Source organism: Trichomycterus rosablanca, chromosome 19, assembly GCF_030014385.1.
Source record: "Trichomycterus rosablanca isolate fTriRos1 chromosome 19, fTriRos1.hap1, whole genome shotgun sequence".
Taxonomy (NCBI): Eukaryota; Metazoa; Chordata; class Actinopteri; order Siluriformes; family Trichomycteridae; genus Trichomycterus; species Trichomycterus rosablanca.
The window spans coordinates 7658848-7679993 of NC_086006.1; the positions used below are offsets into that span (position 1 = coordinate 7658848).

Here is a 21146-nt window from a genome sequence, read left to right on the forward strand (position 1 = left end):
CTGGTGATAATTTCCTATGGTAATGGTAATTCCTAATTTTCTATTAACTTTACTCATTCAGATATAATGACCCACAAGCATTTTTATTGTCACTATAAATTCAGTTGCAATCAGATTTAATCAGAAGTTAATCAGATTTACAGTTAGTCATCACCTCGTAGAAGTAACCACAGACTTCCTGGGAAAAGACGTCACCTCGATGGCAGCATATGTCTCTCTAAAATCTTAATATCTGTCTCCATGGTGTTAGTGTTGCCTTTTCAAGTCCCCCATGCTGTAAGCACTGATGCACCCCCATACCATGACAGATGTTGGCTTTTGAAGATTTATCTGATAACAGTCCAGATGATGATACTTTTCATCTATGGCACATAAAGAACTCAAGATCCGTTTTTTTTCTGTGGAGTGCATGTACTGTGTATTTTAACCCAGCAAGTTTTATTTTATTAATTTTTAATAATAATAATTATAAAATAAACTCATGGAAAAAGCTATTTTTTAAGACTGTTCGACACACTGCACTTGTCTCTTACAAATGTATGTAAACTTTGACTTTCAAAACAGGATTTGCACAACCAGTCTACCTTCTTCCATTCCAGTCTAGTCTACTGTCCTGTTCTTATACCTGCACATCCATTGTGGATGTTTTCAACAGTGGACAAGAGTTAGACATGCATTTTGTGTTGTAACACTTTATTACCAGTTTGGACATGGTAGTTATGGTCAAATTAACAATGATATTAAAAAACTAATGAATTAGTCCTCACCAAGCTATGACTGATGAAAGCCCAGGTCTGGCCAATAGCCACATATGGATGAAAAGCCAGGACGAAATCTAATAGAGGAAGATGATGACCTCTTTGTAAGTTACCAGAACCAGATACCAGAAGTCCCGCAATGTTACTTTGGGCATGTGATACTGCACCCACATGACAACACTGAAAGCAGTGTTAGAACAGGACTTGTGGAAGGACAAGGACGTCCAAGAATATGCTGGACTGACAACATCACAACATGGATTGCATTATCAGGGGCTAGTCTGCTACAAGCAAATCAAGACTGTACCAGATTTTAGGGAGACATATGCTGCCTGGAAAATACATGGTTATTGGTATAACAAGACAATGCCAGTGCACATGAGTGCATGTGCTTGACTTGCCTGCCTCCAGTCCAGATCTGTCTACTTTTGAAAATGTATGACACAGCTTGAATTAGACAGGAGAATCAGAGCATTTTTGTATTAAGCAAAAATTATTAATTAAAAAACTGCAATAATTAGTATCCTTAGTTTTCAAACAATTAAAAGAAATAATTAACAGAAAAAATGATAAAACATAGTGGTAAACATGCCTGTGTCCCAACTATTTTAAGTATGTTATAGGCTTGAATATACAGAATACAATTAGTTGCTCAGTATAAACATTAAACATATTTTTTTTGTACTTTTGGCATTTTAATAAAAGTTACAAAAAACTATCAAATCACGGATACTTATTTTTATTGCATTTTACTTTTCAGGTATTATAATACACTGTTCTTAACTACAGTGTGTGATACTGTTCTGTAATGTCATTGCTCTGGTCAGAAGGTTAGAAAAAATAAATACACACATTGGGTTGTTATGTATCAGGGATTTGTATTTATCAGTTTGATTTTTTTTTTATTGTAACCAATTAGACTTTTAAAATCTTATCTTCTACTATCATTCCACAACTATAAAAACAGCAAGTCATTTTCTGAGACTTGAATGTCCTTATTTTCAGGGAATAAAAACTCTCAGTAATGCCATCCTCACTAACAAAGAAGCTAATTCTTTAAACCTGCATCATAAAGTAGTGATTCTGACCACTTCAGCTGAGTACAGTCAGCTATTAAAGCCACAGAGAAGAAAATGTGTCATTTCATTCTGAGTGCCATCTTTCTCACCAGCCAGAAGGAATGAAAGAGTGTCTGATCTATCATGTCCACAATTTCAACAAAATCCTGTTCTGATATATGCTGTACGCCTTAGAGAGATTTGGTGATGACAGAGAGAAAAGCACACACAGAAGGGTAAACGGTGTAAAGTCGGGGAGAAAAAATATATCTTTCATATTCAGATCTGGCTACTAAATCTAATACAGTGCACTTGGAAAATACATAACTACCACTTTATTAGCTACCACAAGCACATTAGTTATAAACAGAGTCATTAATAATAAACAATGTTTGCCGTGTAGCTTCAGAGTTATTATTATTAAAATTTAAATCTTCTTAAACTTCACTTTTTTCATTTTTCCTGTAGCTAAGTCGCATGGCTAATGTCGCTAAGTGAATAAAAACAACAATTAAACAAACAACTAAATACTATATAAAGCAACAAACACTATTAAATAACACTAAATATAAATAACACTGTGTACAAAATTAATAGAAACGGCCGCTCAGGTGGCACAGCAGTAAAACACACGCTGTTCACCAGAGCTGAGATCTCTAGTACATCATATCGAATCTTGGCTCTGCCTTGCCGGCTGAGGCTGAGTAGCTACATGAACAACGATTGGCCTGTTGTTCAGATAAGGGGCGGGACTAAAGCCGGATGGGGACTCTCTCTCAGACTAGTGCGATTACGACCTTTGCTGGCTGGTTGGTGGCGCCTGCACGGAGATGGGGAAGGAGTGCGGTAGGGGGTGTGGCCCTCCGTGCACAGCGCTGCCTTCATCAAGTGTAGGTGATAAGATGTTCGATTGCTGTGCACGTTTCGAAGGGGGCGTGGAGCAGCCTCGTCCTCCCCAATCATGAGCAGGGACCGACATTAGTGAGAGGATGATTGACGGGTAGAAATTGGATGCGCTAAAGTGGGAGAAAAAGGGGTAAAATAAAAAAATAATAATAATAATTTATAGAAACTACTGAAACAGGTAAGGAGATCAGATGCCGAGATGCATAGCGGGCGCTAGCCAGAAGTAAAAAAAAAATTCCACACACAATTAACTATCTTTTTGCTCTAACTATCTGTTTTTTAAACTGTTGTCTACTTGTACAAATGTAAGAAAATGTTTAGTAAGAAAGCACTTCTGGATAAGAGCATCTGCAAAATGCTATAAATGGGAATGTAATTATCTTATCAGCAAGTCGTGTGGCAGGGAATATAAAACCATACTGACGTGGGTCAAAGGCCTCAGTAAATTTTCACATTAAACGTCAGATAGAAATGATTTATAAGGTCAGGGTTAAATGACTTACTCACCTTTAGGGGCGATTTAAAATAGCCAATTTACCACGTGCATGTTTTGGGAAGGGAGGGGGTGTGGAAGAAAATTAGACTACATGAAGGAAACCCTTATAGACACATGTTCAAATCTCTTCACACACAGGGGCCCAAAGTATTGATCAAACCCATGTTTTAGGACTTGTTGCTGTTTGATCTAAATCTTATAAAACCTACACTGTAAAAAGGGCTATATTTATCTATAATATATTTAATTATTTCATGCTTCTGGTGGTCTCCACAGCACTACCTTATTCAGCACTCAGACGTAATAAAGCATCTGTCTTGCTCAGAACAACAATCAGGTGAATATTAAGCACAGTAGCGTCCACAATGTGAAAACGTTCTGAACTATTCTTATCATAGTTCACAGGTTACACTTTATTTTTTTGATTGCTTAATTAATCTGCTTGCATAATCTGAGTAGCGCTGTCTGCTTGTGTTCTTAAATAAACAGCCCTAATAGTCATCAAAGAGCTCAGTAAATCTATCAAACTTTATCCATTACTCCTTCCATTCCCATTTGCTTTTTTATATAATGTTCAGTTTATCTATTTTCCCAAACTGAGTTGCAAGACAACTGGATAGCAGAAAAAACTGATCTAGCTGACCTCATCTCCTGTAAGCCAGCTGTGTGAACATCTGCAAATATGACAAACTTTGCCAGCTTACACAAATACATAGAAATTAGAAAACATTATTTTTTAAAAATTGTTTGTTTGGGAACTCACCATCATATTCTAAGAACCTGTAAACCATATCTGATTTTGATTTAGTATCCAGAACAAGAACTTTTTCAGATAGGGCTGGATGTTACCACATTAATAAACATGGGCTAGTTACACATTGCCAAAACAACATGTTTTCCTGTTAAAAACCTGAACCAAAAAGTACAGTTATCAAGTAAACACAAAGACAGAAATATACATGCCTCTGTATTAATTTTAGAGTTTAAAAAATATTTAAATATATTCAATTTATATGACAAAATCTGCTGAGAAATTATTGTGGCATTAACAAAGACAAGGACAAGGAGAAAGGATCGTTTGCTCTTTATACTGAAGAGAATCGCTCAATAATATGAATCAGAGGGCAGAGATAGGAGATTATGCCTCTTTTAGAGGACAACAAAACACAAATGGACTAAGGTAACCAAAAGCACACACAAACATCCAAATGGTAAATAAACACAATCACACCAATCACAAAACCAACCGTGCAGTACCGGGTGAGTTGCCTGGAAAGAAGATAAAGCAAGCCAGAAGAAAACCAGACTGAATGAAGCCTGGCATCTGAAAGAGAAATAGCAGATTGCGAAGAGAGAAGTCGGCAACGCTGTGAGAAGGAAACCGTGATTTTATATATCTACCTCCACCTGGAGAAAAGACTTTCCAACACTGTGGCACCAGTTTAAAGAAGGGCCTTGTCTGTTTAAGCATGACTGTGTCCTTGTACACAAAGCAAGGTCTGTGAAGACATGGTTTGACAAGTTTCAGAGGAGGAACTCAAGTGGCCTGGACAGAGCACTGACTTTAATCCGATTGATTCTTCCAACATCAATACCTAACATTCCTAATGCTAGTTTGACTTAATGAGCACAAATATCCAAGGACACAATCCGAAATATTTTAAAGAGATTTTCTAGAAGACAGGAGGCTTATTGTAACTGTCATAGGATAGACAAGAAGCAGCTAAAGACTGGGAATTAGTAAGAGCTAAATTGGGAGGAATATCATGTGTCAGGCATTGCTTCTGAACAACAAGAATTAACGTTCTAATAATAGTGTGACAAAAGCATAAAAGATGCACAAGAAAGCCACAAAGCCTCTTCATTTTCCCAAGAAAAAAAAAGCAGTTTTATATTCAGATGGCGTAATCAGCAGAGAAAAAGCAGATATCCTGCAGAGAGCCCTTCAGTGACAACCAGCCCGAACCAACACTTACTGCCTGGCGGAATCTTTCTGGCTGCCCACTCTATCAAAGAGAGTGCCCACATGACCCACCAAAGAATAAAGAGAGAGAACATCACAGATGGACAGAAACTGTCTCTAGCAAAGTCATAAAAATTACATGGGCTTCACTCTTAACTCTTTTCTTCAGCATCTACAACTGCTGGACTTTTATTGTAATATCTTTTTTTCACATTTTCCCAATTTTCCTCCCAGTCTAGTTTCCATATCCATTTACTCACTCGCGTTTCACTACCTCTACTGCTGCTGACCTTTACTCCTGACTGAACAGGGCTGGGATTAACATGTGCTGCAGCTTTTCCAGCTTACATGGAGATCTGTATTGCACACAGAGAGTCATGCACCCATCTCTGTGTAGCCGTCATCGACCAGCCAGCAGAGGTCCTAACTGCAGCAGTTATGAGGAATCCCATCCGGTATTCCCACTTTTCGGATGAGTCGATCATTGTCTGTATTATTTATTCAGTGGACATGATAGTCTGTGTCTTTCCTTAGTCAGGGCAGAAGTAATGGAATACATTTTGGGGAACTAGAATGACCAGAGAAAAAGTGTTAATACAAATTTAAACTATATATTTGTTTTATATAATTAATATTATACAGCTGGTAGTATTAAATGTGGCTAAACGCCTTATACCAGAACACAATACATGCATTAGGGCATGATCCCAAACATACACATTTTTTTTTCTTTCTTATTTTTTATTGACTGAATGGCACAGGGGCGCTGCAGGGAAAAATAATGGATGTTGTACATTAGACCCAAAGGGCATTATTTAAAGCACTCTGATATCCGGCGGGAGCACTTGAGGACGGTCTGCACTATGCTTTCCTATTTATCACTTAAAACTACATTGATCTTTTTTCAACCAGGCTAGTACACAGAAAAATAACAAAACGCCTGAGCAGCAAAAAAAGATCTATTTGTACATTTTTATGTAAATAACATTTTTGTGCTAATGGTCCAAATCTAAAGATTACCTATCTTTATCAACATTTAAACAAATTAAAAAATCTAGGTCAATAGTATGTAGACACCTGACTATAAAACTGTTGGACATACCATTCCAAATCTCTTAACTGGAGTTGCCTTCCCTGGCAACTAAATGTATCTTACAAAAAAAAGGTGTTTTATAGGATTTTGTAGTTTGGGATATTTTGGATCCTATGGAAATGTTTGCCTATTTTTTTAAAATGTTGGTACATAAGGCCTAGCTGTTTTAGTCAGAATATCAATTTTAGAGCTCTGTGCAGGCAACTGGAGTTCCTCCACACCACTCCTCATCAAACCATGCCTTTATGGACCTTGTTTTGTTCACAATAATGCAGGAACTGGAAGTGGAATTTTTTAAACTGTTGAAAAGCAAAGTTGGAAGCATATAGAATTGTATATATTTAATTAATACAACATGTCATAAACCTCTATGTCTGATGTTATATGTCTTATATAACTGATGTTACATGTGTTATGTCTGTTACATGTCTGATGTTATATGTCTGTTATATGTCTATTATATGTCTATTATATGTCTGATGTTATGTCTGATGTTATATATCTAAAGTTATAAGTCTGTTTTATGTTCGAGGTTATATGTCTGATGTTATATGTTTGTTACATGTCTGATGGTATATGTGTGATGTTTTGTCTGAAATTATATTGTTATATGTTATATGCCTGTTATATGTCTGTTATATGTCTGATGTTATATATGTGATGTTTGTCTGATGTTATATGGCTGTTACATGTCTGATGTTATATCTGTTATATGTCTGAAGTTATATGTCTGTTATATGTCCGATGTTGTAAGTCTGATGTTATATGTCTGTTACATGTCTGATCTTATATACCTGTTATATGTCTGATGATATATGATGACATCAATGGTCACAACAGTTGAAGTATTTTTTTTAATTTATGTTACCAGTATCAGTAATTGTCAGCCTTCATTATATCTTATTTCATGGCAGCTAATTGGCTATAATGACATCACACATATGAAAGCTGTCTTGACAATTACTAACTGTTAACATAACATTACACATGCAAATGCAGCACCTTGTAAGAGATATTATTTCAAAACTCATTTTAACCTCCTATGAGATCACTGCCCATCTTAAGCACAAGTGCTGCCATTAACTTTCACTACGCAGTACCAAATACAGGTTTTTCTGCATAAGAAACACATCTGGCTTGCCACACACGTGCTTCTCTGCAGATCCCCCCTCTTGGTGATGACCCACTTCCAACTGTGCAATGTTTGTTACGGAAAATCATTACCATGCAAATGTCTTTACATCATCACTGCAAGGATTGTGTACGTGCAGTAAGAGTGTGATGATTTATTGAGCAGTCCAGTCCTCTGTAGTTCTCTGTAGAGACAACAATCATAGGCAGGCTGCTGTGCACATCTGGTTTACACAGGTAGCTTAATCCCTGTTGACATGAAAGCACTCTATCATCCCCGTGGAAAAGAAGAGATCAAATAAATGTAACATTTCCTCTGAGCTGATGTTTAAAGGGAAGATTTATTGAAGCTTTGTTTCATTTTGGTGAAATCTTTCTCCTTTGGATGCACTGGTGTATATTTTTACATCCTTTCTCATGGGTAACATCACACCATCTCCATCACATCATTACTCACTTTAACATCCTGTACAGAGATTTCTTTAAATTCTACTCTTCAGGGTGAAGCTTATGTCCTACAATGGACGCTGTTCATTTTTACTAGATCATTCTTACTCGCAAGAAATGTTACACATTATTGGCATCTGAATTTTGACTTCCTTCGACCTTATGAGTGGCTGAGGACGTCCTTCAAAAAACGTAATTTGTGTCTGATGTTATGTCTGTTATGTTTGATGTTATATATCTGATGTTATAAGTCTGTTATATGTTTGATGTTATATACCTGTTATATGTCTGATGTTATATTTCTGAAGTTATGTCTGTTATATGTCTGATGTTATATACCTGTTATATGTCTGATGTTATATACCTGTTGTATGTCTGATCTTATATATCTGTTAGATTTCTGATGTTATATTTCTGATGTTATATACCTGTTATATGTCTGATGGTTTATGTCTGATGTTATATTTCTGAAGTTATGTCTGTTATAATCCTGTTATATGTCTGATATTATATACCTGTTGTATGTGTTATATGTCTGATCTTACATAACTGTTATATGTCTGATGTTATATACCTGTTGTATGTATGTTATATGTCTGATCTTATATACCTGTTATATGTCTGATGTTATATTTCTGATGTTATATACCTGTTGTATGTCTGATGTTATATTTCCGATGTTAAATATACCTGTTGTATGTCTGTTATATTGTCTGTTACGTCTGATCTTATATACCTGTTATATGTCTGATGTTATATTTCTGATGTTATATACCTGTTGTATGTCTGATGTTATATTTCTGATGTTATATACCTGTTGTATGTCTGATGTTATATTTCTGATGTTATACACCTGTTGTATGTCTGCTATATGTCTGATGTTATATACCTGTTATAAGTCTGATGTTATATACCTGTTGTATGTCTGTTATATGTCTGATCTTATATACCTGTTGTATGTCTGTTATATGTCTGTTATATGTCTGATCTTATATACCTGTTACATGTCTGTTATATGTCTGATCTTATATACCTGTTACATGTCTGTTATATGTCTGATCTTATATACCTGTTACATGTCTGTTATATGTCTGACCTTATATACCTGTTACATGTCTGTTATATGTCTATTATATGTCTGAGTCTGATCTTATATACCTGTTACATGTCTGTTATATGTCTGATCTTATATACCTGTTACATGTCTGTTATATGTCTGATCCTATATACCTGTTACATGTCTGATGTTATATTTCTGTGATGCTTCAATGTGGTCAAATTAAAGGCCTGGATGTAAAAGTAATATAAAAATCTTTAAAACTAGGGCTCTGAGAAATAAAACATCATGTTAATGTATTATTTTTCACTTTGCTTGACGTGTTGTTTCTGTATAATATTTTTCTGTATATGCTGCTTCTCTGTCTAATAATGATATAGACGGGTTCATATTTGGATGAGGTCATAGACTTTGACACTAGCCTGCCAGTTTATCGCTATATTTAGTCAGATAGTGGCATGTAGGCGACAGCCTGGGCTGATTGGATATGACAGTTCTCGTCTCCCTCAGTTAAACCCTTCCTAGTGTAGAAAATATGCATGATGTAAAGCTTCTAGAGCAAAATCACTTTACATTAACGTCTTCTGCTATGACTGGTTTCATGCATTTGCTAAGACTTACTACGAATCCAGCATTTATTCATAGCCCAGTAAATGCTTTTTTAAACGTTGCTAATATACTGTATGGTTAACCATAACTTAAAACTAACACCAGTTAAAACTGATGGATTTTGGTATTTAAGCCATATTTACTGTTATTAGATGCATGAAGTCAAGTAAACATCCTTTCAGTCTTCACAGATCAGTGGTCTGCACACACTCCATGTGTCATGTGCTGTCTCCAGGTTAAAAACCCCTTCCATAGACAAAAATTGCACAAAAATACATGGGACTGTCAGTGTGCCTCAAAGAATAACAATAACCAACAAGACAATTCCTTGATTAATAAAGCTCTTACAATGAAACAATTTAAAAGTAACAACAGCTCAGACAAGTCATGAAGGCCCTACCTCGCAACTTACAGGAGTTAAAAGATCTGCTGCTAACATCTCGGTGCCATAGTGGAGTCAATGCCTCAACGGGTCAGGGCTGTTTTGGCAACAAAAGGGGGACCAACACAATATTAGGAAGGTGGTCATAATGTTATGCCTAATTGGTGTGTATGTATATTAGGGTTGGGCGGTATGACGATATTACCGTATACCGCGGTATTCAAAAATGGTGACGGTATTCAAAAATGGTGACGGTATTTTTTAATTGTGAAGCACTAAATTTCTGCTTCAGGTTTACCTTGAAAACGGAGACTTTAGGAGATGCGCGCATCCACAGTGAGGGAGGGGTGGGAGGGGTAGGCGGTTGGAGCTCGCTGATTGGCTGTAAGGTGTGTAAGCTGATAACACAGAGAGACGAGTGAAGAGCCACACTGGCTAGCGTTAGCTGTGAGCTAACAAGCAGAAACTGAATAACGGCTCGTCTTTTAATTTTTCAAAATCAACATTTTTTATCAGTTCAACCGGAAATGAACACAAGCGCGTGCATGCGCGGACATGTACTTATTTACTAAATATATCTTCAGTGTAAATCGAGCACAAGTGTTGAGAAAAAGGAGCAAACAGTAATAATAACATTACGCCCAATCCGCTGTTCTGATTCTTGTCTGCCATAGATTTTCCTGCCTATGTAAGAACTATTTTTTCCTAAATAAAAGCGCTATATTAAGAAAAAAGAATGTCTCACCTGTCGTGTAATGTGAATTATAAAATATATTGTCTGGCCCTTTAAGAATATTATGTGCACTATAGGGCGTAGGGAGCGAGTGTGTAGGGAAGATATCGGATTTGTACCGTTTCCGTGCTCGTGTTTTGCACTGAGCTTGTGTGACATTTAAAGTAGCGTTCTCGTTAACCACTCAAATGTTTGGACTTTGAATTATTTTAACATTATTTTACATCACCGTCATTGCAACATGAACATTTACATTCATATTTTTTGTTACGGTATAGAACTTAATTCTGGATTACAGGCATAACTAATCGTACACGTTCATACACTTTTAAGAAATATCTGTAACTATAAAGTAAGCAGTTAACTTTTGAAATATATTGAAGTGTTTAGCTGCTATTATTCTGTTTTGTGTGGGCAGTAAGAGATTACAATGCCAAAATGTTATGTGTTAATGTTTGTGTTAAAGTGTAATTGATACACATGCATTTATACTTATGCGTATTTATTATAGATCAGACAAGATAAGCAATGTTTGACGTTCAGATTGTTAAATCTTTTTATAATAAATCATTGAAATATTGTAATTACACTCAAGTGTGTACACTGTAAAGTTTGTCCGCGACACACGCCCCCCCAAACGGTAATACCGTATACCGTATTTCCTGAAGACGGTATGACGGTATGAAAATCTGCAATATCGGCCAACCCTAATGTATAGATAGATAGATAGATAGATAGATAGATAGATAGATAGATAGATAGATAGATAGATAGATAGATAGATAGATAGATAGATAGATAGATAGATAGATAGATAGATAGATAGATAGATAGATAGATAGACAGACAGACAGACAGACAGACAGACAGACAGATCTTGATAGGCTCATTTGTTACCAGTTCTCAGGATTGTTGTGGAATATTTTAAAATGATGTAATTTCTATTGAGTTTGGTCTCCTACCTTATTAAAACATTCATTTTTGTACTTTTGTCAGTTCAAAAAAGGTTTGAAATGATTAACAAACCACACTTTCCTCTTTTTATGTTGCATTTTACAAAATTTGTACAATATTTCCCCCCATTTTTTCACTGAATCCAGTCATTTACAATTTCCCAATGCAATTCCCTTGCTACTTTGTGATCAATTGGAGCCGCGGAGTATTATGGGGGCCCTCTGATACATGTGCTGCCATTTAAACAACAACATTTAGCTTTAATTGTAATTAGGCATTTTAGATAATTGGCACAGGCCCGACAGTGAAGTTGCCATTAGTGCAGTATTTTTTATTTATAGCTGTTTGTTGCCCTTGCTACAAAAAATATAAATTATGTCCACAGGAAATGGAAGGTACTCCAGCAGTAATACTTAAAGGTACATTCAATTTAAAAGGTTTCTAAGAAATCCGAAGCTTTTACCCTAGAAATCCACATGAAAGGATCCATGGAAAGGCCAGTTTTATTAGAAAGAGACATTTTCTGAAGGTCATTTCAGAGTGCTATGTAATTTATTTGATCCATAGATTTACAAGCAATGGAAGAGCAAACCGGGCCAAAACTCGTGCAAAAAGATTTTGCAAAATTATAAAAAGCACTTTCATTTTTTACATACTGGTTATTTAAAACAAAACAATGGATCGCTTTATGGCCACTACTTATACATCTTATGTCTACTTTTACTATGATAATGCACAATGTCAATGGTTACATGGACATGACAATGTGCACTGTGTACTTGAATGGCCTCCCCAGTCGCCAGATCTGAATCCAGTAGAACACACTTGGGATGCACAACAACCAAAAACAATGCCACAAAGAAGAAGCTTTTATAGAATTATAGAACAGAATTATAGAATGCCTTTGTCATATACGTATATAGACGTACAGTACAACGAAATTCTTTCTTTGCGTATACCAGCTTGTTTGGAAGCTAGGGTCAGAGTGTAGGATCAGCCATCGTACGGAGCCCCTGGAGCAGAGAGGGTAAAGGGCCTTGCTCAAGGGCCCAACAGTGGCTGCATGGCAGGGCTTTTCAGTTGATAGCCCAAAGCTCTACCCACTAGGCTTCCACTGTCCAGTATTTGACCCAGTATTAGTGTGGTGTTACTAATACAGTGAAAATTGCATTTGACTATTTACCTCAAGGTATCACCTGAACGTCATGACAAGCCAGTTTCTATTTAAAGTGGTAATGAATTACCGATATCACTCAGAGCCGTCCTAGTTAAGGATATTCGCTAGCATTCAAACCGTATCAAAGCAACAAAACGCCTCTTTGATGCTGGGTAAAGCAATAATGCAACAAGAGAGACACTTTACAGCTTTCAAATATCATTTCTAGATGTCACAGCTGCTTTTTCTAAGTAACTGGTTGGTTTAAACAATTGAAAAGCTACAGTGTGCGTGATATACAACAACAACAATGATATAAGGTAGCATTTGTTTTATCTAAGGTTCTACATTTCAGGTGTTTGTCCTTGTTTAGGCTCTGATTGGCAAAATACATGTTGATTGTATCCAGGGATGTAAAAATCAGGAGTGATGTAACCGCAAATTAATTAATTTGGCACAAGCAGTATTTTATTAAGCCTGCATGATATTTTCTGAACAGTGCTAATTGTGTTTAAAGAAGATAAGGGTACAGCAGGTATTAGTCTGTGCTACGACTAGAATTATTATTATTATAATTATTTTTATACACATTCTAAACTGTCAGACGCAAAAATAATGAACCCCAATTTCAAAAATATTAAAACCATTGAAAATTATAAATAAAAACTGACAGCAAATTCTATTTTTTTGTATTCTGTAATTACAAAGATGGCTTTTCTAACTGTGACGGCTGCAACATGTTTCAAAAAATTTGGGACAGGGGCAAGTTTACAACCCTGTCATAAAATAATTATTTTAACATAATTAGGGTAGCCAATCAGTCTTCCGCTGCTGGGGATCCCGATTGTATTTGAGGAGGGTATATCTGCTCTTTCGACACATGCGCAATCCCTCAACCCCTTTGTTTTCGTGGTGCTTAAGTGGATTCACATATGAGGCTTATCTACTTCTGTACAGGCGCCTCTGCGTGCTAACCAGGGTCCTTGGACAGCGTTTGAAGAGCCCACCCACTTAGTCCGGTCTTTTCCCATAAAGTGCTGCCACTAGATGGCGCCCAGCCAAGAGCCGAGACTCGAACCTGGGTGTATAGAATCTCTGTGCTGGATATATTGTAATTTATACCGTGCCACACATTTTTGTCTGGGCAGCAGACAGACACTGGTGCTCATAGACCACTGAGCTTTTGGTTAATTTTCCTTTAATGTGTATTTATTATGAAATGATCCACCAAGTTGAATCAGTTCATCGGGACACAAAGTTTGGTGTGGAGATGAACTGATTCAACTTTGTGGACTTGTGTACCTGGATTATTGAGCATCAAGAGATTATGAAATGATATGTGGAACATTCAAAGACAGGTGTTTATGATCATTTCGCAAACTTCATAATTTCACCCCATGTCTTAATGTTAAGCATTCCAAATTTAATAAAACATTTACAAGATTTATAAACAAATGTAAATGAATTACTATTAATTACAAAATATTTCCTACAAAAATCATTATACAGAAGTTAAATGTTAAATCTACTTTCCAAGAGCAATTTATTAGGCCGCTACCACGCAAAACAAATGTGCATTTGTTCTTTCGCTGGGAACAATTGCATTTATTAGCCTGTCTGATCCTGTCTTTGTAAAGTGTAATTACTTCCCCTATTTTTTCTTCCACGCTGTTCTGGGCTTAAACTTAACAAAGAGAAACAATTTGGCAAGTGCTAAATTTGGTTTTTGGCTGAAACGAATATTGTTCTGGTGTCACAACAGTGTTTAAAATCAAGCCAATGGGTGATTAGTGCACAGCCCTGGTTTCCTCAATGAGAGCTGTTGCCTTGTCCTGCCTTGCCTGTATCCTGACCACCTGGGATACAAACATAGATTAATTAGACTGTTTATAACCCCATTATTAAGCTAAAGTTATGCTGCTTTTCCCAAAGCAAGTTATTTTACAGCGGATGGAAAGTATTTTACAACATGAAACTTCTCATTTTCTTTTTTTTTACCACTAATTTATCCTAGTCAGGGTCCACAAGCAAGAACAAGAACACCCCACACACCCATACCCAATCAAGTCTGTGTAGACCCCCATGTATGTATACAGCGTTCGAATCTAAGTGGTGCTATCAGCTGGTTTGGTGTCTACATATAAATATATATATATATACATAGATTATTATTCTTAGATGTACTGCACAAGCCTTTCCTCCCTCAGACAAGGCCAGCTGTGCTCATTGACCACCTGTCCTATATATACAGGTGTGCAGTACAATGAAATTCTTTCTTTGCATATTCCAGCTGGTTTGGAAGCTGTGGTCAGAGCACAGGGTCAGCCATCGTACAGGGGCTTTGCTAACGACAGTGGCTGCATGGCAGAGCTGGGACCAGAACTCTTAACCTTTCAGTTGACAGCCCAAAGTTCTATTCACTAGGCTACCACTGTCCCAGTTTTTTAAGCTGGTTTGAGGCTTTAAGGTTGTAAGCTAGCATTAGACTGCTGCGCCAATTAAGCCATCACATTAAGAAATTCTAAAGAAGAATTCAGGGTAACAGTTTAATACCTAAAGAATTATATAATTTAAACAATGAAACAAATGCCAGAAAAACTATGTTTTGAAATGGACATGTCAAATCCAAATGAGATACAAAGGTGCAACCTAAAGAGAGCTAGAACCCAATCAAGGCATCTGGTCTAAGAACAGTGGTGTAGAATTCCACATTGTACAGATGAATCAGACAGTATATGTAACATTGGGTCTGTCTGAAAACCTAGTGAGCTCTCTACAATCCTATGCACACTCCTGAGAAGAAGGCAGTCTGAATTCTCAGATACTCTAAAATGCTGCCTGAGGTGCCTTATTTCAAAGCTGGAAACTGACTGAATAACGAGGGAGCATCCGATGCTTCCTCAACGGTACAGGCAATCCCAGCATTCAGTGCGGCACAACTTTTCTTACAAAAATGACAAATATGGCGGATGAACGCAGAGCAACAAACAGAGTTCTTTTCAAATGTAAATAATTCTCATTGATTTATATTTGTATACAGGTGTACAAATGTAATTAATTAGCAAATTCAGGCTTGTCAATGACAGTTTAACCGTTATATGGTACACGAAGGGATGCGAGCAGGTTATGCCACCATTGGTTTAAATGGCCTGAGGCTAACTGTGTTAGCAAGCAAAACTGAGGTGACATAATCGCCTTAATCGCTGTCTAAGTAGTGTGTCCAGATAACCTGCCTTATAAGTCGATGTCTTATTACAACCCCAAATCCTCTCTACTTAGGCAGCTGTCTAGGTAGGCAGCTAAGTTTTCAGACAGACCCATTATCACTGCAAAAGGAAGTTCCAAATACGATTCTATTTTCCAACCTAGGCTGTGAATAAGACATCAAAGTTTTAATAAAGTTATAAAAACTACAATGGATTACGTTTGTGATAAGTTTGTGGAAAAGGTAATAGTCTATTAGTATCACTTTACCAATATTTTATCTACTTTATAAGGAATAAATACAGGAATCCAGGTAATGCCAACAGCTTCACAAGCTTTTGAAACAGCATAGTAAAGTTCATATGCAGGGCGACACCGCTGGCAAAGTGTGTGACTGGATCCTGGAGACCAAAGCTCTATCCTAGCATCTGCTTGCCAACCATGAGGAAATTGGCATGCTCTTTAAGTACTCTGTTCCTTCCCAACCACCCAAACACATGCAAAAGGTGAATAGGCTACTAGTTGTGAGTAGTGTGAGTCACTGAATGTGTGAGCAGGGGTGTGTCCAGGGTGTATTACTGCCTTTTAAGGTAGTGCCAGACACATTGCAGTCCAAATCAGGATGAAACGCAGGATACAACTACAACTACAAAAATTAATAAAAAATTGCTAAAGTTGCAACTGCTACAGTAATATTAAACAAGGAAGCTTTAGCAATGATGATACCTGCTCTAAAAGCAAAATTCACATAGATATGCTCTAAAAAATGGGTGTATTTGAGGAAGTAATTCCTTTCCTTTTAAATTCAAATGTGCAACATTTACATGACAGGACTGCATGCAAAAACTCACCAGAACTTCTTTGGCCTCCCAATTCGGAATGGAGAGCAAGGCATGTCGGGTCCTCTGCTGTCAGGCTTATAGAAGTTTTGTTTTTTTTGTTTGTTTCTTCAGGGGTAAGTTTCTGACCCTGTTGCTCACTATGCCATTCAATTAAAGAGGTAAAGATCTTGAAAAGGCATAAAGTTGTGAGTGGTAAGTATCCTTTGGTACCAATGTTGCTTCAGTTAAAAACTCTAAGAAATGTACTTTTTTTGGAAAATGGAGGCTAACTGAAGCTTGCTAATGCACCTTGTTTCTTCCATATAATCTCAAATAAAGATTAAATATAAACTTCTTACAGAATGGAAACTTCTGCTGACCGTTCGAACATAACTAGATCGTTCCACCTGTCCTTCGCAATGGACATAGTTCAAATCATGGCACCACATACAAAAACTAATGCACTAACATCAAAACACCAACCAATCACACCTACAGCACCAAATCCATTAACACAAATATGTTAGCTAGCCCTTTCATCATGTCCTCACTCCGGACGGTCAGTACGATGAGGAAGGTGGTTTGCAGTAAGCTCCCTCATCTATGCTAGGACTCACAAAGGCTTAGAAAGAGAGGAAGTCACCGATGGCCAGTGCTGCAGAAACCTGAGAAGGACTCTGGCAGGCTGACCTTCAGCACTAAACATGCATTCTATTAATCTGCCTCGCAGTTCCTGTCAGAACAAGTACGGACACTCACACATACACTTTCACGCGTGCATCCTACCCTGCACCCCACCACTCTGTCCTTCCAGCACTGCAGAACTGTTACTGTAGCAACCAGACAGCAGGGCTGCAGTGTCTCACCTCGGCTTGGGACTCTGATTCTCAATCTTTGACTTCCTGTCTGTCCCTGCATCAATAGCACCGGGGTCACACATGAACAAGAGCATCCAAACTGGTTCAGAATAAAAACAGTACGTCTGTGATTTTTGTTAATACACAGTAAGGTTAGTTAGAACAATATCTCGACACTGTTGGAGATGTGTTTACTATGTGGCCAGAATTATGTATACACCTGTATATGTTGGACATTCCATTTCAAAACTATGAGCAGCCCCAAAGGACAGAGCTATAACAGGCTCCACTGATGTGACAAATGTTGATGTGACATATTCAAAGGTTCTGGATTGGTTTAAAAAATATGAAAGTACAGATAACATTATTCAGGATTTTGACTAGGCCACTAAATAATTTCATCCTGTTTCATTTTAGAGATTAAAATGTTCATTCTTCTTGTCCTGTATAAACCAGCTATGCCTCTGCATCAGCTCACGGACAGCTGAACTTCCATTCTAGTAAAAAAAAAAAAACATGAAATATTCTACTGAAAAGTGACATTCATCCCACAGTGGATTAGCATCCTGTCCAGCATGTTACCACATTGTGGCCAGAAATTCTAAGGAAACTACGTTCCTGGCCAGAATAAAGCGGTGGTAAAACACCATTCTTGTAAGCCTTAGAAACGGCCTAGAAATCTTTTCAAGAATTCTCTTTCATTGTTCAATAGTGAGACTTATATTTGACCAGGCTGGCTAAATAAAGCTCAGTTGTGTAAATTTGGTTTATTGGTTAATAAGTAATTAGATTATTTTTTATTAAAAAATACTAAAAGCATAATTACTTTTTTAAAGAGGTGATATGATTGTTATTTTTTTTTGTTTATACTGTTTCCATTGTTTAATGATCTGGAATCATCTAGTGTGACATAAGCAGTAATAGAGGAAATCAAAAAGGGGGCAATAACACCCAGTAAGGTTAGATCCCTAGTAAATGAAGTTTCTAGAACTGATGAACAATATACCAATAACAAACCCTGCTGAATACATTCAGCAAGTATATATTGGGGGGCATGTCCCCTCAATATTCAGATATGCTCAACATGTTCCCCTCCCTTAATATACTGGTGTAAAAAATATAAATAAACACATTCCACCCACTAGCTTTGCTTATTGTTCGAATCTTTCAGTGTTCCCATCAGACCAAATGGCAGGACTGTTTTACAATGGCAGGAGCCCACCACCACCACCACCACCACCACCACAGACCAATTCTTGGCTACGGTTTTGATTCATAGAGTAACATGTAGCTATTTATATATCTTCAGCAACAAGGCAGGAATACACCCTATTCACCCTATCCCTATTTAATGTCCTGACAGTGAATGCAAAAGTGTATGGCAGTCATATTTGGTATATAGATTTACTTACCACCCACTTCTAGTTCTGGAGAATGTCTTGTCAACTCTAAAAAAACAAGGAAAAGTTCAGGTGAGCACAGGTTTTATTTTTACTGTTCTCTCACCATGGTTCAAAAGCATATGATTTTGTACAAATCCTGATTACTTGGCATGGCTTGTGTAGTACTTGATCAGTAGAGTAACAACAAATCAAAAATTGAAAGCAAAGAGGTTATAATGTTGAGAGTCAAAAGCATGTGGACATCCCATTCCAAAATAATGAACAATGGCTATAGCAATAGCTTTTCTATAATAATTTTCAACAGGATTTAAAGTGTGTCATTGGAAGTTTGCTTTTTATTTGAGGACTGGCTCGCAGTTGACATTCCAAATCATCCCAAATGTGTTCAGTAGGGTTCAGGAGTTCTATCACACCAAACTTGTCAAAGTACGTCTTTATGGACCATGTTTGTGCACAAGAGGACAGTCATGCTGCAATAAGAGAGGGTCTTCCTCATACCATTGGGACAAAGTAAGAGGCATTTAAATTATTTTATGTAATTGATTTTATACACAAATATGTGTGGCTGGATAACATGAACATAATTTGACTTTTGTTTCTCAGTTCAGTAATGCCATTCAGTAACTGGCACAAATACATCAAGAGCACAAAGGCATCCACAAACTTATCCTCAAGATTGAAGCCAGGTGGCTGGACCCAGCAGGGGTCAGTGTTCCAAAGCATGACTCAACCACCCACTCTCAGAGTCTCTTGGCACAAGTCCTGCTTCCCCGCTTAGAGTGTCAAAATAGGACCTAAAACCCACTTAGTGCCCACTTACAGAGCACAGGAATTCCCTTTAGCTTATAACACACCATATGAAAAAAGTATGTGGACACCAGACCCATACATTTCAATATACGTATTTTTAAAATATAATAAACACATCAACATCCAAATCTTAAGCTCACAAATCCAACCTGAATTAAAGTGTTACATAACCGGCTCAAAAGAATAAAAACACATGTAAACCAGAGCATGTTAAAGAGAACAGCTGGTGGGATTGTGAATAAATCATGCTGTGGTAAAATCCCTGAACATTACTGAGAAAAGCTGCTTTACCCATAACCACTTTAGCCAGTAGATGGAGCTGTGATGCAACACTTAAGTGTAAGTACAGTATAACGATTTGAAGGATCACACCAACCACATAGACCTACTAAAGTTCATTAATGCATAGTAAGCCTAAAAAAGCATATATATATATATATATATATATAGTAATCGGTTATATAACCGGTGAGTAGCACTGTTGCCTTATAGCAAGAAGGCCCTGGGTTCGATTCCACATCCTTTCCGTGTGGAGTTTGCATGTTTTCCCCATGTCCGTGTGGGTTTCCTCAGAGAACTCGGTTGCTACAAAATTAACTACAAGTTGGAATGTGTGTGTGTTTTCCTTAAGATGGACTGGCAACCTGTCCGTGGTGTTTACTACCTTTTGCTCAGTAAATCGTTCCTATCGCAACCCTGAATAGAATCAAGCGGTGATAAAACAGACAATGAATAAATGAATGTACCAACAAAACACTTGGGTGGGAAATGGTTAAGTACGCCAGCCCATCACGACTGGGTTTCAGGGATCCAGAGTTCAAATCTCAGTGGTGCAGTCAGGTGTATGCACGGACATGATCACCTAATGTCGGAGGAGGGTGGCTGAAACAGCCTAGATATTGTAAGGTGCACCCGACAGTGCGCTCTCAGTGTCTGTCCCAAACCCAGATGAAATACGGATTGGTGTTCAGGAAGGGCATCCAGCATAAATACAGTGCCAAGTCGGGTATGCAAATATGATGTGGTGACCCTCAAAAATACAGGAGCATCTACAAAGGGGAAACAAGCATTTTGCCAATGCACATCCTTGTGTGTAGTTTAAATGTTTACTCTATGATTACTCTTAGTACCTTATACAATGTACAGAATCAAAGAATGCATTTAACACAGGTAGCAAACAAATCAGACCCAAGTCATGGAGAGACTTAGGATCTGTAAAATAGCTAAAGCAGGGTATCCCTATAGATTACTTCATTCAAGTGGATTTAGCATAGTACTCAATGTGCTGCAAATTCAAGTTTTCCTTTT

General features: G+C 37.3%; 1 protein-coding gene across 2 annotated transcripts in view; it reads right to left on the minus strand.

Annotated features, from left to right (window-relative positions):
• The window catches only part of rap1gapa (RAP1 GTPase activating protein a), an 85224-nt gene that overhangs the window by 50830 nt on the left and 13248 nt on the right, over nucleotides 1–21146 (minus strand). For both annotated transcript variants that reach the window (XM_063016116.1, XM_063016119.1), the window contains exon 2: nucleotides 19038–19073. In XM_063016116.1, coding sequence (XP_062872186.1) covers nucleotides 19038–19073 — 36 coding nt within the window. The remainder of the gene's footprint in view (nucleotides 1–19037; nucleotides 19074–21146) is intronic.